This window comes from Pantherophis guttatus, chromosome 2 (genome assembly GCF_059756535.1).
Source record: "Pantherophis guttatus breed Tessera chromosome 2, ASM5975653v1, whole genome shotgun sequence".
NCBI classification, from domain to species: Eukaryota; Metazoa; Chordata; class Lepidosauria; order Squamata; family Colubridae; genus Pantherophis; species Pantherophis guttatus.
In genome coordinates, this window is record NC_142064.1 from 258,365,742 (window position 1) to 258,382,601 (window position 16,860).

The 16,860-nt window shown below is 42.4% G+C and overlaps 1 protein-coding gene across 1 annotated transcript; it reads right to left on the minus strand.

The window, feature by feature from the left end:
- Window positions 1–684: 684 nt before the first annotated feature.
- LOC148115661 (zinc finger protein RFP-like) lies at window positions 685–13,804 on the minus strand. Its single transcript, XM_087885104.1, has 7 exons — window positions 13,279–13,804; window positions 12,472–12,567; window positions 9,157–9,390; window positions 7,378–7,400; window positions 5,297–5,409; window positions 3,495–3,527; window positions 685–1,794 (listed from the first exon to the last, which is right to left on the minus strand). Exons 1-7 carry the CDS (start codon window positions 13,693–13,695, stop codon window positions 1,274–1,276), a joined length of 1,437 nt encoding a protein of 478 aa, XP_087741230.1. The 5' UTR covers window positions 13,696–13,804; the 3' UTR covers window positions 685–1,273.
- Between the last annotated feature and the right edge of the window lie 3,056 nt (window positions 13,805–16,860).

Below are 16,860 nucleotides of genomic sequence, written 5' to 3' on the forward strand. Positions count from 1 at the left end.
AACAGATCTCACCACATGGCACCTGGAGAGACTACATCACCCAGCAAGACTCAACCAAGCCTGGGACTCAAGACAACCTACAAAGTTACCCCTGCATGGCCCCATGGAGTCTGACAACCAATCAGAATACAAGCTCAAATTCAAAGCCCAACAGACGGTATAAATCTCTCTCTCACACACACACACACCCATGTGCTTTTTTGCCCAGGACCTCAAAACCATGTGGTCCTGTCCACCATTAAATCATCTTTTCAAGCAGTTTCCATGTTTCCAATGTCTTTCTCCCCACTTGGAACTGAATCCAGATCGACATTTCTTCCAATACTAGCATGGTAACAAAACATTTGGAAACCAATCCACATGCTCGGAGAACGAACCTTCATCCTCATCCTACACCCGAGCTACAGATATTCACCACTATAGCAAACACTATGAATGGCTAACCCTGCCCACTCCAATCTCCGCCTTCCAGCATTCCCTCTAAGATGATTGGAGTCAGAAGCAAGGGGGAAGTGAACAACCAGTAGCCAGGAAAGAAGTAGCAAAGTATTTTCGGCCTCCCACGTAGTAAGGTAGAAAAGGCAAAAAGGTGATGCTTAAACAGGAATTTCTTTAAAAATGAAGAGAGGCTTATGTGCATTTAGTGGCTGAAATGCTTGAAAAATAAAAGAACCACAAAAGCAATGGGGGATAATAATCCTTTATTAAAAACCACATATTAAATTCTAAAAAAAAACCCAACTGTTTTTCACCTTTATTATGCAAAAGAATGGTGTTTTTAAACGTGAGTATCCCGATCTGTTTACGCTTAACTACAATTCAACCCGCCGTGATTAACAAAAAGTGTGCGCGTGTTCAAAATAGCATCCCCTGAAACGATTGTGTTCAGCTCTATTTCTCCATATTAAGAGCTGCTTCCGCCCCCACCCCACCCCCACACTAAAACTTTTAATTGGAAGCCTCCGTTAAAGATTAAAATGATAAAATAGCCAAGACAGTCTTCCTCAACATAGCACCCTCCAGCACTACCTGGGAATTTTGATCCTTCCAAAGTCTGGTGGATTTTCCCATCAGGTATGGCTCCATTAAAAAGTACGTACCAACTTTGTACGGTAAGATTCATTCTACATCGCACCAGTTTGCAGCTGAAATTCATCCCAAGTGTTTGGTGCTGAGGATGAGATGGAGAGGAAGAACAGAGATAAAGGGAAAACTGATAGAAAGAGGCCCCCGAGATCTAGAGACAGAAGGATCTGGTGATGGATTTTCTGCCTTAGGGACAAAGCGAGAGACGGGCTTTATTCTGAATCCAAAAGAAAGGGCAAATGGGTTCTCCAGCAAATGAAATTCCTGAGAAGCAATGGAGCAGGTTTCCTCTCTCGCCATCACAAAAAGTCACCCGGCCTCCAGGGTAGTTCAGAGAGACTCGAATCTTCTTGATCTTCCAACCCATTGGCCAAGACACAAAAGCTGGGGGGTTCATGTGCACCCACAAGGTGCCACTACCCTTTGCCATTGCCCAAATCCCTTCCATTGTACTAAAGCCCTCAACACCCTTTCTCTTCACTGAACGTCTGGCAACTCCAACACCCCAGTAGCCCTCATTTTCCACAGCAACATCCCAGTAATGCCTGCCAGCGACGAACATCTCGCGTCCCAACACACACATCATGAGGTCAAATCTCTTGTCGTCCATGATGAGTTTTTGGCTTTTTCTTCCCAACCAGAAGCTTTTAAGATCTTCTGAGAGAATGATCTGGGGATGAGCTGTGTCAGGATCCAGAGTCACATTTGCTACGAAGAAACACAATTACAGTAAGTCGTCCCTAAGATGAAAGCTGTTCATCAAAAGCTCAAACATTAATAAAGAATACTATCTTTGCTATGCTGTGAGATTTATTCTTTTTTTAAACAAAATAACTTTATGTATATTTTTTTCTTTAACACCCATAAGTGTTTAGTTTACGGTGTATTATCTGGGTCAATATATTTTGCATACAATTCTGATGGTGATATTACCATTTAAATATAATCATACTTTTTAAACTTCTAACATTTGTGTATACATAGTAATCATATGTTCTATTTTATTTAGTATACATAATATTATTTTCCCAATTTCTACTTGCTACTTCTTTTTTCTAGCACCTATTAGAATAACTGCCATGTTAACAAGTATTCTATGTCTATCCATCCTCTCTTGCCCTTTTTAGAATTTCAACTCTTATTAGATTTTTGGTGAATCTGTCCTGCTTCTCCTCTGGTATCTTGTAACTCCTTTTGTCATTTTTATTTAATATAAATATTTCCGCTGTCACAGCATCTGTCTCTTGCTGTTGGATCTCTAGAGTACCCGTCCTCTTTTCTCCCATCATTTTTAAACAATTTTTCTCATTCCTTTTTCTATTTTGAATTCTTAAAAAATATTCTATTTGTTCCGTGTTTGACAATATTGCTATCTCTTCTTTTATCATTTATCATTTTTTGAATTATCTCCTCTATTTTTTCCTCAATGTTTTCTGTTTTCTCCTCTATTTTCTAATTTTTTTGTTGATTTATTATTGTCCTTTGCTGGGGTTTTCCTAATCTCACTGTATCTTGAAACAATTCCATCATCTCTTTATGATTTCTTGTTATATCTTCCTTAATGCATTGAAACATCAACATTATTTCTTTATAGACTGCATTTGCTTCCTCCTGCTGAAACATTTTGTGCTGAGATGCTACCGTGAGATTTATTCTTAACAGTGAAGATGCAGAAATGAAAAAAAGAAAGTTTTGTATCTCCTGGAAATTGTAAGTAAGAGGATCTAGGTTGGAAAGGACATTGCTAAAGTGGGGGTGGGGGGGCAGAGGAGGAGTTGCAACCACAAGGTTATTAGATTTGTCATTCTCCAGGGAAATTTTAGCTTTCAGCAACATCCTCCAGTTTACCATCCAATGATGCTGCAATCTGACATGCTTGAAAAATATGGATTATGGTTTGATGATCAAAAGGGGGACATTTAAACAGTAATCCTCCTGTATTAAATATTAATATAGGCAGAAATCACAGAGAATGGTGCGGTGACCTAGTGGTGGAGCTCTTGCCTCACAATCAGGAGGCTGTGAGTTCAATCCTAGGTAGAGGCTGATATTTCTTTCTAGGTACAATAAGAATATATCTGCTGCAAAAGCTCTGCATTGGTGACAGGAAGGGCATCCGGTTAGTAAACACTCAGCTCCATTTAGTTGCCCTTACTCCACCCCGCAAGGGAGTACCGGGTCATTAAATGACAAACATAGGCAGAAATCACAGGACTACATAGCATTGCTATAAATGTTTTCTTCCAATTTAAAGACATTGAAATGATTTATCTTTTTTTTTTCTAATAGAAAAGGCTCATTCTTGTTTTGGGCAAGGGACCCAGGATGGATAGATGGTGAACCTCCATGTAAAATATAAGCAAAGAAGTTTGTGAAGATTTAGCCACCCCTCAGACCCAGAGATATACCTTTCTGAATCTGATATCCAGATACCAGGGTATCTAAGAAAATAGAGAAACAGATTAAGTAACAGAACACAACACTTCTACGAACAAAATATAATTTGTTGTCAGGGTATCATGGACACTTACCGTATTTTTTGGAGTATAAGACGCACCTTTTTCCCCCCTAAAAAAGGGTGAAAATTTAGGTGCATCTTATACACCGAATGTAGCCCCACCCACCCACTGGCCCCCACGCTTTGGCCTCTCAGCAGTTACCTCCTTGCAAGCAAACAGCAAGAAAAAGCAGCTCCTTTCAGCTTCAGCACAGCCTAGTTAGCACAAGTTGATTGGATTGGCCTCCCGACTCTCAACTGATTTGCTCTCAGGTGTTTTGTGCAGGGCTCTGCTGCTTGCTGCAAAGAGGTAAATTGCTGGAGCAGATTTTTTTTTACTTGTACTAATCAAGCTATACTGAAAACGAAAATGAAAGTAAAGCAGACTGCTGCAACGAGACAAAATTGTTCAGAGGAAGAGGGAGATTTCTTTTTCTTCTTTTCCTCACCAAAAAAGGTAGGTGCGTCTTATGCTCCGAAAAATACGGTAAATTCAAAATCACCTAACTAAACAATAGTTGAGCAGATTCTGAATATTAAATGTTTCCAAGCCTTCCAAATGGCTTAGAAAAAGTAGAAGAGTTGTGTATCCTACAAGTTGCTGACCTTTGGCACACATAGAGGCACAGCATTATTAGATTTTTAGATCACAATGCTGGTTCTGGCTCAGTGTGTTGTGTGAACTCAATCAACAACCACAGTTAAACAACACGGTGTAACATGATACTTGAATCCAATCTTTGCCTTCTCTATATATGAAATGTTTTCATATTTCATATTCCTGGTTATGGATTTGCAAACAAAGTTCTGATGTCCTGTTACATACATACTGCCTTGAAATTCTTCAGCAGAATTTGAAATTATCTACAGACTTAGTTTCAAATGCAAAACATTGTGTAATTCAAATATTAAAGGTAAAGGTTCCCCTGGCACATATGTGCTAGTCGTTCCTGACTCTAGGGGGAAGTGCTCATCTCTGTTTCAAAGCCGAAGAGCCAGTGATGTCCGAAGACGTCTCCGTGGTCATGTGGCCAGCATGACTAAACGCCAAAGGCGCACGGAACGCTGTTACCTTCCCACCAAAGGTGGCCTCTATTTTTCTACTTGCATTTTTTACATGCTTTCGAACTGCTAGGTTGGCAGAAGCTGGGACAAGTCACGGAAGCTCACCCCATTACACGGCACTAGGGATTCGAACCGCTGAATTGCCGACCTTTCGACTGACAAGCTCAGCATCTTAGCCACTGAGCCACCATGTCCCTTAATCAAATATTAAGCAACTCCCTAAAATGCCCTCCTCTTGAAAATTTAAGGAAAAGAAGTCCTTCCCAATAATTCCTGGAGATGCCAAGAATTGAATCCAGGTTTGTTTGTTTTTTCCATACAAAGCAAACACTATTTTTAATTAGGGTTTTTTAAATGTCAGTGGGTCTCTTAAAGGCATTCTGTGGATCTCAGTCTGAAAGAAATCCTTGCTACCTCTCCAGCCAATCTCAATAACTTTGATAGCACAGTTCTGAAACAAAATGATTAAGCCATTGTGACTGCTTCAAATTCCTCAAAAATTAAAACTTTCTTCTCAAGTGGCCCTTAAATTCCCTATTGATCAGACCTTTCAAGTTTTTCAATGGCCCCAGCATTTACCTGCACCAACTTCTAACTCAGCATCTCTCCATCATCAATTTTTATGTTTTGTTTCAGTCCTTTTCTTACCTTTGAATTGTTTCATGAGAGTCCCTAGAAAGTTATTGAAGTCAAATAAATCCCAGACTCTGAATTTCACCCATGGAGGAAGCATTACTGGATTCGTAAGTGTTTGCTTGCACCTAAGAAGAAACAAACCGATGCGGCCATCTTTCGAGGAATAGAAAAATGTGCCCCAAGATCTGTTTTTAGTGTTGAAGATTCTCAGATCCAAAACCCCAGTAGATTCACATGAAAAATGAGCATTGTTCTCTGCTCTATAGATGAAAGGAGGGAAGTAAATAGGTTGCAACTAAAATTATAGGCCAGTGATGGCTAACCTTTTTGCCATCGTGTGGCAGAAGCAGGGGGGGGTTCGTACATGCGCCCACATCCATAATTTTATGCACCCTGCCCCCACATATGCGTGCGCAAACCCCCCCACCCCCCCCCCCAGCATGCGATGGCATGGTAGGCCTGTTTTTTGCTCTCCCCAGCCTCCAGAGCCTTTCTAGGAGTCTGGGGAGGGTGGAAACGGCCTTTCCCACCCTCCCGGAAGCCCTCCAGAGGCCAAAAATGGCCCTTTTGGCAACTTCCGGCCCACCGGGAGGGGTGGGAAAGGCTGTTTTCACCCTCCCCAGACTCCTAGAAAGGCTCTGGAGGCTGGGGGGAGAGAAAAACGGGCCTTCCCCCACCACTCCCCGAGGACCTCCAGAGGTAGGAAACACCCTGTTTCCCTACTTCTGGTGGGCCGCACCAGAGCTGACCTTGTGTGCCCACCAACATAGCTACGCGTACCACCTGTGGCACACGTGCCATACATTCGCCATCACGGTTATAGGCGATCAAGATCTCTTAAAAGAGCCAACGTCCAAATTATGGTTCCCAGAGCCTTTCCTGAAGCATGAGGGAATTATCAGTGGGTTGTTGAGAATGTTAGGGCCTTTTAACTTTAACAAAATATGAGCCAAACAAAGGGTGTTTAAGGTGTAAATATTCTACAAGGCTCCAGGCATCCATATTAACTTTTCAACTATCCCTCTGCCAAGGTACAGACTTCATTCATGCCAGTGAAGTCATATCAACCAGGTAAGACAAAATGTGATCCCAGCAGCGGTGGGTTTTCAATGTACTTACCACCAGTTTGCTTTGTGCACACGCCTTCCACACATGCACCTAGCCTCGAAAGCGTCCCTAAATAGGACGGCATAAAGCTGAGGCGGGGAGATGGTCCCATCCATGATCTCCGCTACCAGTTCGCCCCGAACCAGTACGAACCGGCTGAATACCACCTCTGGATCCCAGATTCAAAAGGTCTGCCCACTCCTGCCCCAAACTCTGATCCCTGTTCCCACATTTGGGTGGTGGTTCCAGCTGGCTACTTTTTTTCCTTTGAGAAATTGCTGGAGACTTGATAATCTAAGTAATAGGTCTATTTTATTAATGGAATTTGCAACCCACCATTCTGCCAAAGAATGGTGACCTAGGATGAAGCAGGTAAGAGGGACCAAGATAAAGTCTAGTAGTCCTAGGCAGAAACAAAAAAGTAGGAAGAAAACTAGTAGGAAAACTACTCAGGAAGTCAAAAGCCCGCCCAAGAATTGATAATTAACTAGAACCACCTGCAAAGTGGACCCCAAGACATGTCTCTTAGCTATCTATCATGATAAATAATTCTTGTTGACTTCTCTTAAGATCATCACTGAAGATTATCCTCAATGATCTTCTGTTAAGATCACTGGATCATCATTTAGATCATAGTTGTGAGCCATGATGTTTAACTTAAACTCTACTCAAGTAACTGGGCTTGATTACATGCAATATAATTTGCATTAGATTGTCTACTCTAAACAAATTATGCAAAAATTTTATAGTAATAATCAAATACACTTGTTTTCATTTTTGACATGCCAAAACAAAAAAGACAGAATCCATGATTTCGCAATTGTTTTTAATGCTCTCTCAAATTGGAGCATCAACAAAAAAAAAATGGGTTTCTATTATTCCACTAATTTGCACTAGTAACACACATAAAACCAAAATTGACTGTCCTCTGTGCCTAGCCATTCTCCTTGCGTCCACTATTCCAATTTAGGAAGAAGTCAGCTTACCTGTTAAGAGTGCTTCCCACATCCTAGAAGAGAGAAAAGAGTTAAAGTGGAAAGGAATTAGGTGGTTGTTCATACTAAAAGTGCCTCTCAAATCCCAGACTGGAATAATACTTGGAAATGTTACCACTGTATCGTTTTATATCAACTAACTCCAGCCTTTGTCTTCTTCTCCAGATATGGGGAATTTAGCATTCCAGAATTCTCTGCATTAGCAATATGCTGCTTGGGGGATTTTGAGAATCCACGCATCTTGAAACAGCCAACTCAAAGAAGACAGTTCAGTATGCAAAACAGGCACTTATCAGCAATTTATAGGTCCTCCCATTTATAGATTCTGCTTGGAGGGACGTGATGATGTCAACTTCTCCATTCACGTCTCAGTTGCAGTAAGAACTAATGCTCGACTCTAGACCTGCTTTCCGCATTTCACTCTACTCTGCTCCTGTCCAGTTGAGAAAAATCAAAGCTAGACTGTATCCTAATCTACATATTGGGGAGATGACACATTGGGACACTCGATGAACATCCTCTCCAAGCCAAGATAGTTCCATCTTAGATGCTGAAGTCTTCTACACTAGTTTTCCAATAAATATTGTTTCAGCCACTTCCATGGACCTTTTCCCATGGAAAAAGTTGAAGGGTCCTCCATTCATCCTTCAGTAGAAATCTGTACCCATGAAGTAGACTGCCTTCTTTGCTGATGGCTATCCTCTCTCTATTCTGGGTCATTTGCTTCTCCCTTCCAAGATCATCAATGAAAAAACCTGGCAGATTCTACACACCTTGAGGTTGTTCTTGGATGGTGTTGAAATAATGCGGAACGTGTTATTTTGACACCAGCATAGCTAAGGATGCCCTGCAGCTGTCTCTCCAATGGTTGGGGAATGAGATGAAGGTAATCTCATGAGGACAAAGCAGAAAAATAGAAGCTACGTGCCACAATTAGATCCAAGTAGGAAAAAAGCCTCAGTAGCAATAGCACTTAGATTTATATACCGCTTTACAGTGCTTTACAGCCCTCTCTGAGCGGTTTACAGAGTCAGCACATGGCCCCCAACAATCTGAGTCCTCATTTTATCCACCTCGGAAGGATGGAAGGCTGAGTCAACCTTGAGCCTGGTGAGATTTGAACTGCCAAATTGCAGGCAGCCGACAGGCAGCAGAAGCAGCCTGCAGTACTGCACTCTAACCACTGCGCCACCACGGCTCTTGTAGCTTTTTGGAATGTCCTCTATGTGTGCTGGATTGCACTAAAGTTGGTTAGGGTTTAAGGGATGTGCCCCAAGGACCACCTACCATACTCCCACAGTCCATCTATATTTCTTGGACCATAGTTTGGGAATTATGGATTTAAAGTCTGCTATAAGCCTTGGTTTTAATATCAAGGAAAGCCATCAAAAGACAATATAGAAAGAAACAGTAACAGCAGGATCACTGCAGTAACTACATTTCACAGAGCAAAACAATTCAAGAGACAGCAAACCCAGATTGTTTTGTGATGAAAACAAAACAAAAATTCCAAATGAATATCGGAAGAATCAGGAAGGCCTCCAAGGAGAATTACAGCAGTCAGGCAGATCTATCTAGCACAGGGGTATCAAACCCGCTCACATTGCAGGCCGTATCGTGATGTATCGCGATGTTTTTTGCCTTTGCGGAGGCGGGGGTGGGCGTAGCCTATGTGGGCCATAACTGGCCTGCAGGCTGCCAGTTTGACAAGTCTGATCTAGGGGAAGCTGTTCTCGGAGATGTCTTTGTCCCAATTTTGGAATCTCTTACCTGCAGAAGGTCAGTTGCTGATTGTTGGCACTTCTCTTTGGCTGTCTGGATAAGTTCATCAAAAGCTGAGACTTCCCGGAAAAAAATGGCTGCATGCTTAGCCTTTTTCCACAGCATCCCCTTCTCTAAGCTTTCCACAACTTTACGCAGCAGATAGTTCTCTTGTTCTTCCAAAAATTGGCGTATTGCATTAAATTCAGCTATGACAAACTGCCTCTCTCGTTCTATTCGTTGCTGCAAGCAGCAGAAGGAAAGGGGAAAAGATGCTTGGTCAGGAACCAAATAATCTTGGAAATGGCATTTAGCATCAGACACAGACACCAGTTAGATGACACAACGGCAATCATGCAAACAGTGCAAAGTAATGTACTTTGTGACATTTGTGTGGTGTTGTCTTGATGGCATATTTTGTCACTATGAGAATAACATCAATTAAACGAGAGGCACAAATTCACAAAATATACACCTCTCCTTTGAAGTGAGACTGTGAGAAAGCAGATCCGAGGGCCAACAGGTTTCTAATTGGAAAAGAGTACAGGTACTCCTTGACCTACAATAGTTCATTTCAGATTCAGATTAACAGAGTTGGAAGGGACCTTGTAGGTCAGCTAGTCCAACCCCCCGCCTAAGCAGGAGACCCTATACCATTTCTGACAAATGGCAGTCCAATCTCTTCTTGAAAGTCTCAAGTGATGAAGCTCCCACAACTTCCAAAGGCAAGCTGTTCCATGGGTTGATTGTTCTCACTGTCAGAAAATGTCTCCTTATTTCTTGGTTAAATCTCTCCTTGTTCTTTCTCTACATTGAATTTCATTTTGTTAGATCGGGCCCAGTGTTCAAGTCTGTCAAGACCCATCTGGATCTTGAGCCTATCTTCTAGGGTAGTGATGGCTAACCTTTTTGCCATCGCGTGCCAAAAGTGGGGGGATTGTGGGGGGGGTCGCACGCGCATGTGCCCACACCCATAATTCTATGCGCCCCATCCTGCGCACATGTGTGTGCGACCCCCCCACGCTCACCCCACTTTCTAGGTTGGCCCGTATTTCACTCTCCCCAGGCTCCAGAGCCTTTCTAGGAGGCTGGGGAGGGCAAAAATGGCCTTCCCCACTCCTCCGGAGGCCGGAAACAGCCTTTTTCCTGACTTCCAGTGGACCCAAAAGGCCCAAAAATCAGCTGGCCAGCGCGCGCATACATTCCGGATCTGAGCTCACGTGCCCACCAATATGGCTCCGCATGCCACCTGTGACACGCGTGCCATAGGTTCGCCATCACGGTTCTAGGGTGTTAGTTATTCCTGCCAGTTTAGTATCATCTGCAAATTTGGTAAATTCCCCTTCTATTCCCTTATCTAAGTCATTTATGAAGAGTATTGGGCCTAAGATGGAACCTTGTGGCACCCCACTGCTTACTTCCCTCCATGCAGACTTAAACCCGGACTCAGTCCATGCAGACTGAGTACGGTTTGTCAGCCAGTTGTGAATCCATCTGGTGCTGATGCTATCTATCAATGATGCTATCATTTAGTGACCATTCGAAATTACAACCGCAGTGAAAAATGTGACTTATGACCGGTTTTCAAACTTACAACGGTTGCAGCATCCCCATGGTCACATGATCAAAATTTGGATGCTTGGCAACTGGCTCATATTTATGATGGTTGCAATGTCCTGGGGTTATGTGATCACTTTTTGTGACCTGCTGACAAGCAAAGTCAATAATAACCTGAATTGAGGAGAAACTTCCTAACAGTGGGGACAATTAACCAATGGAACAATTTGCCATCAGAAGTTGTGGGTGCTCCATCACTGGATGTTTTTAAGAAGAGACCAGATGGTCGCTTATCTGAAATAGTATAGGCCCGTGATGGCAAACCTATGGCACGCGTGCCACAGGTAGCACGTGGAGCCATATCGGTGGGCACGTGAGCTCAGCTTATTTTCAGGCCTTTTGGGCCCACTGGAAGTAGGGAAACGGCCTTCCGGTCTCACTAAAAGTCAGCAAACTGGATGTTTCCGGCCTCCGGAGGGCATCCGGGGGAGATGGGGAAGGCCGTTTTCGCCCTCTCCAGGCTCCTAGAAAGGTTCTGGAGCCTGGGGAGGGCGAAAAAATGGGCCCACCATGCCATCGCATGCCAAAAGCGGGGACAGTGCAGGGGGGTCATGTGTGAGGGAGTGGGATGCATAGAATTATGGGTGTGGGCACACGTGCGCACGACACCCCCCCGCGTTCCCTCCACTTTTGGCACACAATGGCAAAAAGGTTAGCCATCACTGGTATAGGCTCTCCTGCTTGAGCAGGGGCTGGACTAGAAGGCCTCCAAGGTCCCTTCCAGCTCTATTCTGATTGATTGATTGATGGTACACCCAAAGGAACAGTTGGACAAGATGCAACTTAGCCCACAGAAGGAAGGTAGGTATGGCAAATATCTCTTGAAGGAATCTTCTCTCCTTTCTTAGGCTGTAAAGGTAATGGGGCAGAACTGTATTTTCAGCCTTATTAATGTAAGCTTATAATAAACTAGAGTTAGACTGTGCTTCTTGTCTAATTCATGCATTCTTGTAATGCTGACAAGCATCATGGAATATTTGCACTCAGGAAGTAGTGGCTGGCAACATTGCTTATGGCAAGCTTTTTATGGGGTATTTATGTCATACTCAACGTCCTTAATCTGATACCAGCCTTCCAAAGGTTACCTACTCCTTGTTTAGCCTTAGTGGCTTTTTAAATACATTACATTTTACAGAAAATTTCCCAGCAGACAGCAGCACCAAGTCAGCCTTGACTAATCTTAAAAAAAACTAAGCAGGTTTGGACCCAGTTAAAACTTGGATGGAATGTTTATGGAGATTCTCAATTATGCCTGCTTTTTCCAGAGGCAATTGGACTTTGTTTTTCCTTGAAGACGTTTCGCTTCTCATCTAAGAAGTTTCTTCAGTTCTACTAAACTGAACTGAACTGAACTGAAGAATCTTCTTGGATGAGAAGCGAAACGTCTTCAAGGAAAAACAAAGTAAGTCCAACTGCCTCTTGAAAAATCACCTTCAGGAAAACTTGGATGGAAGAATCCAATGGTTGTAGATCAGAAAATAAACATTTAAAAAATCCCATCTTGGCAAACCACTATGGTAAATTACTTCCCTATGGTTGAAAAGAATATCGAGCTGCCTATTTGGTCTCCAGAAATAAAACTCAGGCGAAGCTTTGCAAGATTTCCAAAATGCTGATTCTTAGAATATCCGTGAAGACGACTCAACTATTTTAGGCAAGTATTTCAAACAGCATTAAAAAGAAAAGCTATTTCTTGGTAACACATACAATTAGGAAGACAACTTCAGTTCCTTCGTCCGTGCGATGTTTTGAAAACCTTTTTTTCTCATTCTTTAAAGTCCCCATGACATTTAACAACTGGCCCTAGAAGGGGGAAAAAAAGATAGAGATAATCATAGAATACTAGGAGGCTATCATCACAAGATAATCAGCAAATAGTAGGAGGCTATCATTAGGGGACGCGGTGGCTCAGTGGCTAAAACGCTGAGCTTGTCAATCGAAAGGTCGGCAGTTCAGCGGTTCGAATCCCTAGTGCTGCCTAATGGGGTGAGCTCCCGTTACTTGTCCCAGCTTCTGCCAAACTAGCAGTTCCAAAGCACGTAAAAAATGCAAGTAGAAAAATAGGGACCGCTTTTGGTGGGAAGGTTCCATGTGCCTTTGGTGTTTAGTCATGCTGGCCACATGACCACGAAGACGTCTTTGGACAGCACTGACTCTTTGGCTTTGAAACAGAGATGAGCACCGCCCCCTAGAGTCAGGAACGACTAGCACATATGTGCAAGGGGAACCTTTACCTTCACCTTATCATCAAATAGTCCCAGTTTGCAATAGTCTCAGTCCTCTGACTCTTTTTCCTCCATCCCACTTCACCTTCTCTTTATGTTCTGCCTCTGAGTGTTTATGGAGATTCTCAGTCATCCAGGTCATGGTTGTCTCAAAAGTGCCATGCCCACCAAGCTACGCCCACAGAACCCGTAGCAAAAAAAAAAATCTGCATTTCACCACTGTTGGGGACCCCCTGGTCTAGACGACCTCCAACAACTGACAAGGGCAGCTTCCATCAAAGATTCCCACCTTGTACTCTTGGGCAGCTTCAGCCACAGGGATAACATCGTGAGTCAGATGCTCCTGAGATAAATCACACATCGAACAGAAGAGGACAAGCTCATTCCTGCAGAAAGCCTTGAGAGTTGGAGGGTGCTTCTTACAAACACGGCCCTCTGTTGCGATTTGCTTTATATCAATGCACAACTCTTCGACCAGTTTTATAATATTCGTCAGCTGGACGTTTGGTATAAAGGTCAGTTGAGGAACTTGCTCCTGACAATGAGGGCATGTGGTCCCGATGGGAAATTGGCCCCAGTAACTCACAAGGCAGGAATGGCAGAAATTGTGCCCACAGGAAAGCGTTGTCGGATTTAAGAAACTCCTGAAACAAATGGAGCAGGTTAGTTCTCGTAGTAGCTTCTGTACAATCTGCTGCAGATCCATGTCTCTTCTTCTACCAGAATTGGGAAAGCTATTTCAGTTTCTTCACTGGGGCGGCAAAAGGCAACAGCTGAAGGAGTTAATAGCAATCTCCTGTGCTCTGGAGCTGCAGAAAAAGAACAGATTCTGGTATGGAACAGAAAGAAACTAGGATCGGCATATTGCAATCCCCACAATCATCCCTCCTTCCTGAAATATGTGATCTCCCATTCAAAATATATGAATAACATTTTCAGTGTTTGGGTGGTATGCCAACCAGTGCCTTCAAAAGAAAGAGCCAATAATTAGGCCTCTCCCACTGCTAGAATAACTTAACAAGCATCTGAAGGCACAACAAGAAGCAATGACTGGAAACTAATCAAGGAGAGAAGCAACTTGGAATTAAGGAGAAACTTCCTAACAGTGAGGACAATCAACCAGTGGAACAGCTTTGCCTTCAGACGTTGTGGGTGCTCCATCACTGGAGGTTTTTAAGAAGAGATTGGACAACCTGTCAAGGGCTGCCTCCACTCAATCCCTAGGGAAAAAAAACCTTGACTCCATAAATTTAGAGAAAATATACTTTTACTAGGAATGAACTGAATACAGCAATGGTCAGGCAAGATCTGAAGAAAATGCACGCAAAGAAACAAGCTGAGGCAAACCCCCAGAGCCCACCACCGGGTAGCCAGGCAACCAGAGTTCAATCATCGGCCAGAAATATGTTTTGGGAAAGTCTCTGGTCCAGGTGCACTGTTCCTCCTTCATACATTCCGAAGCCTGGGCAGTTGGCCTTGAAAAATATTAAACAACCTAAGCTGGCCTCCCTGAGACCAGGTCTCCTCTCCACTTCTCAGAAATTTCATTTCCATCTTCTGCAACACTCCCACCACCATTTCCATGGCAACTGGCAGCAAGCTTGAAAGAAAGTGAAGATGCAGGCTGACACAACCCCTTGTCTGAAATGGTACATCAAGGGGTTGGACTAGAAGACCTCCAAGGTCCCTTCCCACTCTGTTATTTTGCTCTGTGCTAAAAAGGCACAATCAGCAGAAAACGTGTTCTTAGAATCCTTCTGATGTTTTACAACCAGAGACTATTGTAACTCTCCTCCTACAATCTCTACACAACTATATAAATTGGGGGAGGGTGATAAATCAACAATACCTTGATTCCAGACAGTCACACTTTTCCAAGATGCTGATTCTTTCCCTTTCTTTTTTCATAGCTCTCTGTCATTAAGCAACTAGCATTTGCTCCATGACTTTTCAATAAATCAATTTGGAAAATTCCCATTTTGAAAGTTGACCCTTGTTTACTGCTCCTCCAAAACTTGAAGGTTCCACAAGTGTATACACCATGTTTTCCCGAAAATAAGACCCTGTCTTATATTTTTTTGAACCCCGAAATAAGCACTTGGCCTTATTTTCAGGGAGGTCATATTATTTCGGGGCACGTCGAGCAAGATGGGGCTCCTCTTGCCATCTTACCTGATTTCCAGCTCTGTGTTTAAATATTTTTGGGGAGGGCTTATTTTCAGGGGGAGGCTTAATTTAGCGCATGCACTCAAAAGCCCAATTGGGCTTATTATCAGGGGATGTCTTATTTTCGGGGAAACAGGGTATGTATGTATGTATGTATGTATGTATGTATGTATGTATGTATGTAAGATGCACTCACATGCATTGAAGGGTTCCATTTTTATCAACCCCCTTGGCTCAAACCCAGTTTAGTTTATTACTAGTTTGAGTAACTATTACATAATTTCAGAAAACAATAGCATTCAGAAATTATCTGTTGTTTGTTACAGCAAAAATACAGTTTTGTAGTGTCTTGAAGACGAATATTATAGCAAATTATGTGATAGTGTTACTTTTGGAAACCCATTCCATTTCATCAAATCCATGAAGCATTATTGTGTGTATTGCCTTTCAATCAAAATGTTTAATTAGAAAAGGAGCTAATTAAATTTAATCAACCCCCCCACACACACAGTTTGCATTATCTGTAAATAGCAACCATTCACAAAACACCCAAATCTATCATACGTATTACTTGATAAAGCAGTTAACGCTTTATTTTCTCTTCATTTGATCCATGAGTAACACAAATTACAGAGATTAAAATCTACTAAATCACCTCAGTTCTATTTAGCATCTTTCAGTTGGTATTTCTAAGTAGCATTTAGACTTTTGCCATTCAAGCAGCCACCACCAACATAAGTTAAGAATGTATTCTTTCTAGCTCAACATTAATAGGATTGCATCTAGGATTGAGGATTTTTGAAAAAATAATAAAGGCCGGATAAAAAATAGAAATTAAATTAAATTAAAATACAATAAAAGCAAAAAAAACCAAAACAAATTCAAATTCAAATTCAATTCAATTTGGTCTAGTAGTTAAATCACCAGGCTAGAAAGCAGAAGATTTGAGTTCCAGTCCTGCCTTAGCCACGAAAACCAGCTGGGCAACTTTGGGCCAATCCTTCCCTTTCAGCCCAGCCCACCTCACAGGGTTGTTGTTGTGCGGAAAATAGGAGGAGGAAGGTGTGTTGGGTATATTTATTGCCTTGAGTTATTTGCAAGAAATAAAAAAGGCAGGATACAAATAACTAAATAAACTGTCTCAAATTTTAGGTCTCCCTAGAAATAGCAGAAACAAAGTCCGGACTTTCTCCAAGAGGTACATTTCCCTTGGAACACACATTAACAACATCTGTTCAGCAGTAACAACAGGAACAATTTCTGCAAGCATCTTGGGAGGACATTGATTTAAAGCATTAATTAAAGCTAGAGATACTAAAGGAAACAGGACTCAAAACAGAAAGGGCCCAATTTAACACTTCTCAGATTTTTTTTTAATGGCCTTTTATGAAACCACTCAGCTTTATAAATCAGGTTTTCGTCATCACCAAAGGAGAGACGCGCGTACAGACAAACATCACAAACCTACAAGGCGGCGCTCTTTCCCTCTACCTTAAAAAAAAAATCCCCTTTCCTACTCCTGCCTTTATAGGCAAATATTAAACTACCATTCCCGAAATGCTCTGCTGCGTCTGGCCTCGCCCACGCCGAACAGCCGCTTCGGGATTGGGGCTTTCACAAGAGAATTGAGCAAAAGGGCAATTATGATTGGCTGAAATTGGTAGCAATTTCGCGCTGAGGGAATCCTCGCCTTTCTTTTGACAGA

What these genes read in the sequence shown, in the direction of transcription:
- LOC148115661 (XM_087885104.1), bottom strand. Translation starts at nt 13,695, where the DNA reads ATGGATCTGCAGCAGATTGTACAGAAGCTACTACGAGAACTAACCTGC. An exon ending in CAGCAACTGACCTTCTGCAG is followed by an intron (nt 7,401 to 9,156) that starts GTAAGAGATTCC and finishes TCTCTCTTCTAG; the next exon opens with GATGTGGGAAGCACTCTTAA. An exon ending in TGGATATCAGATTCAGAAAG is followed by an intron (nt 1,795 to 3,494) that starts GTATATCTCTGG and finishes GTTTCTTCGTAG; the next exon opens with CAAATGTGACTCTGGATCCT.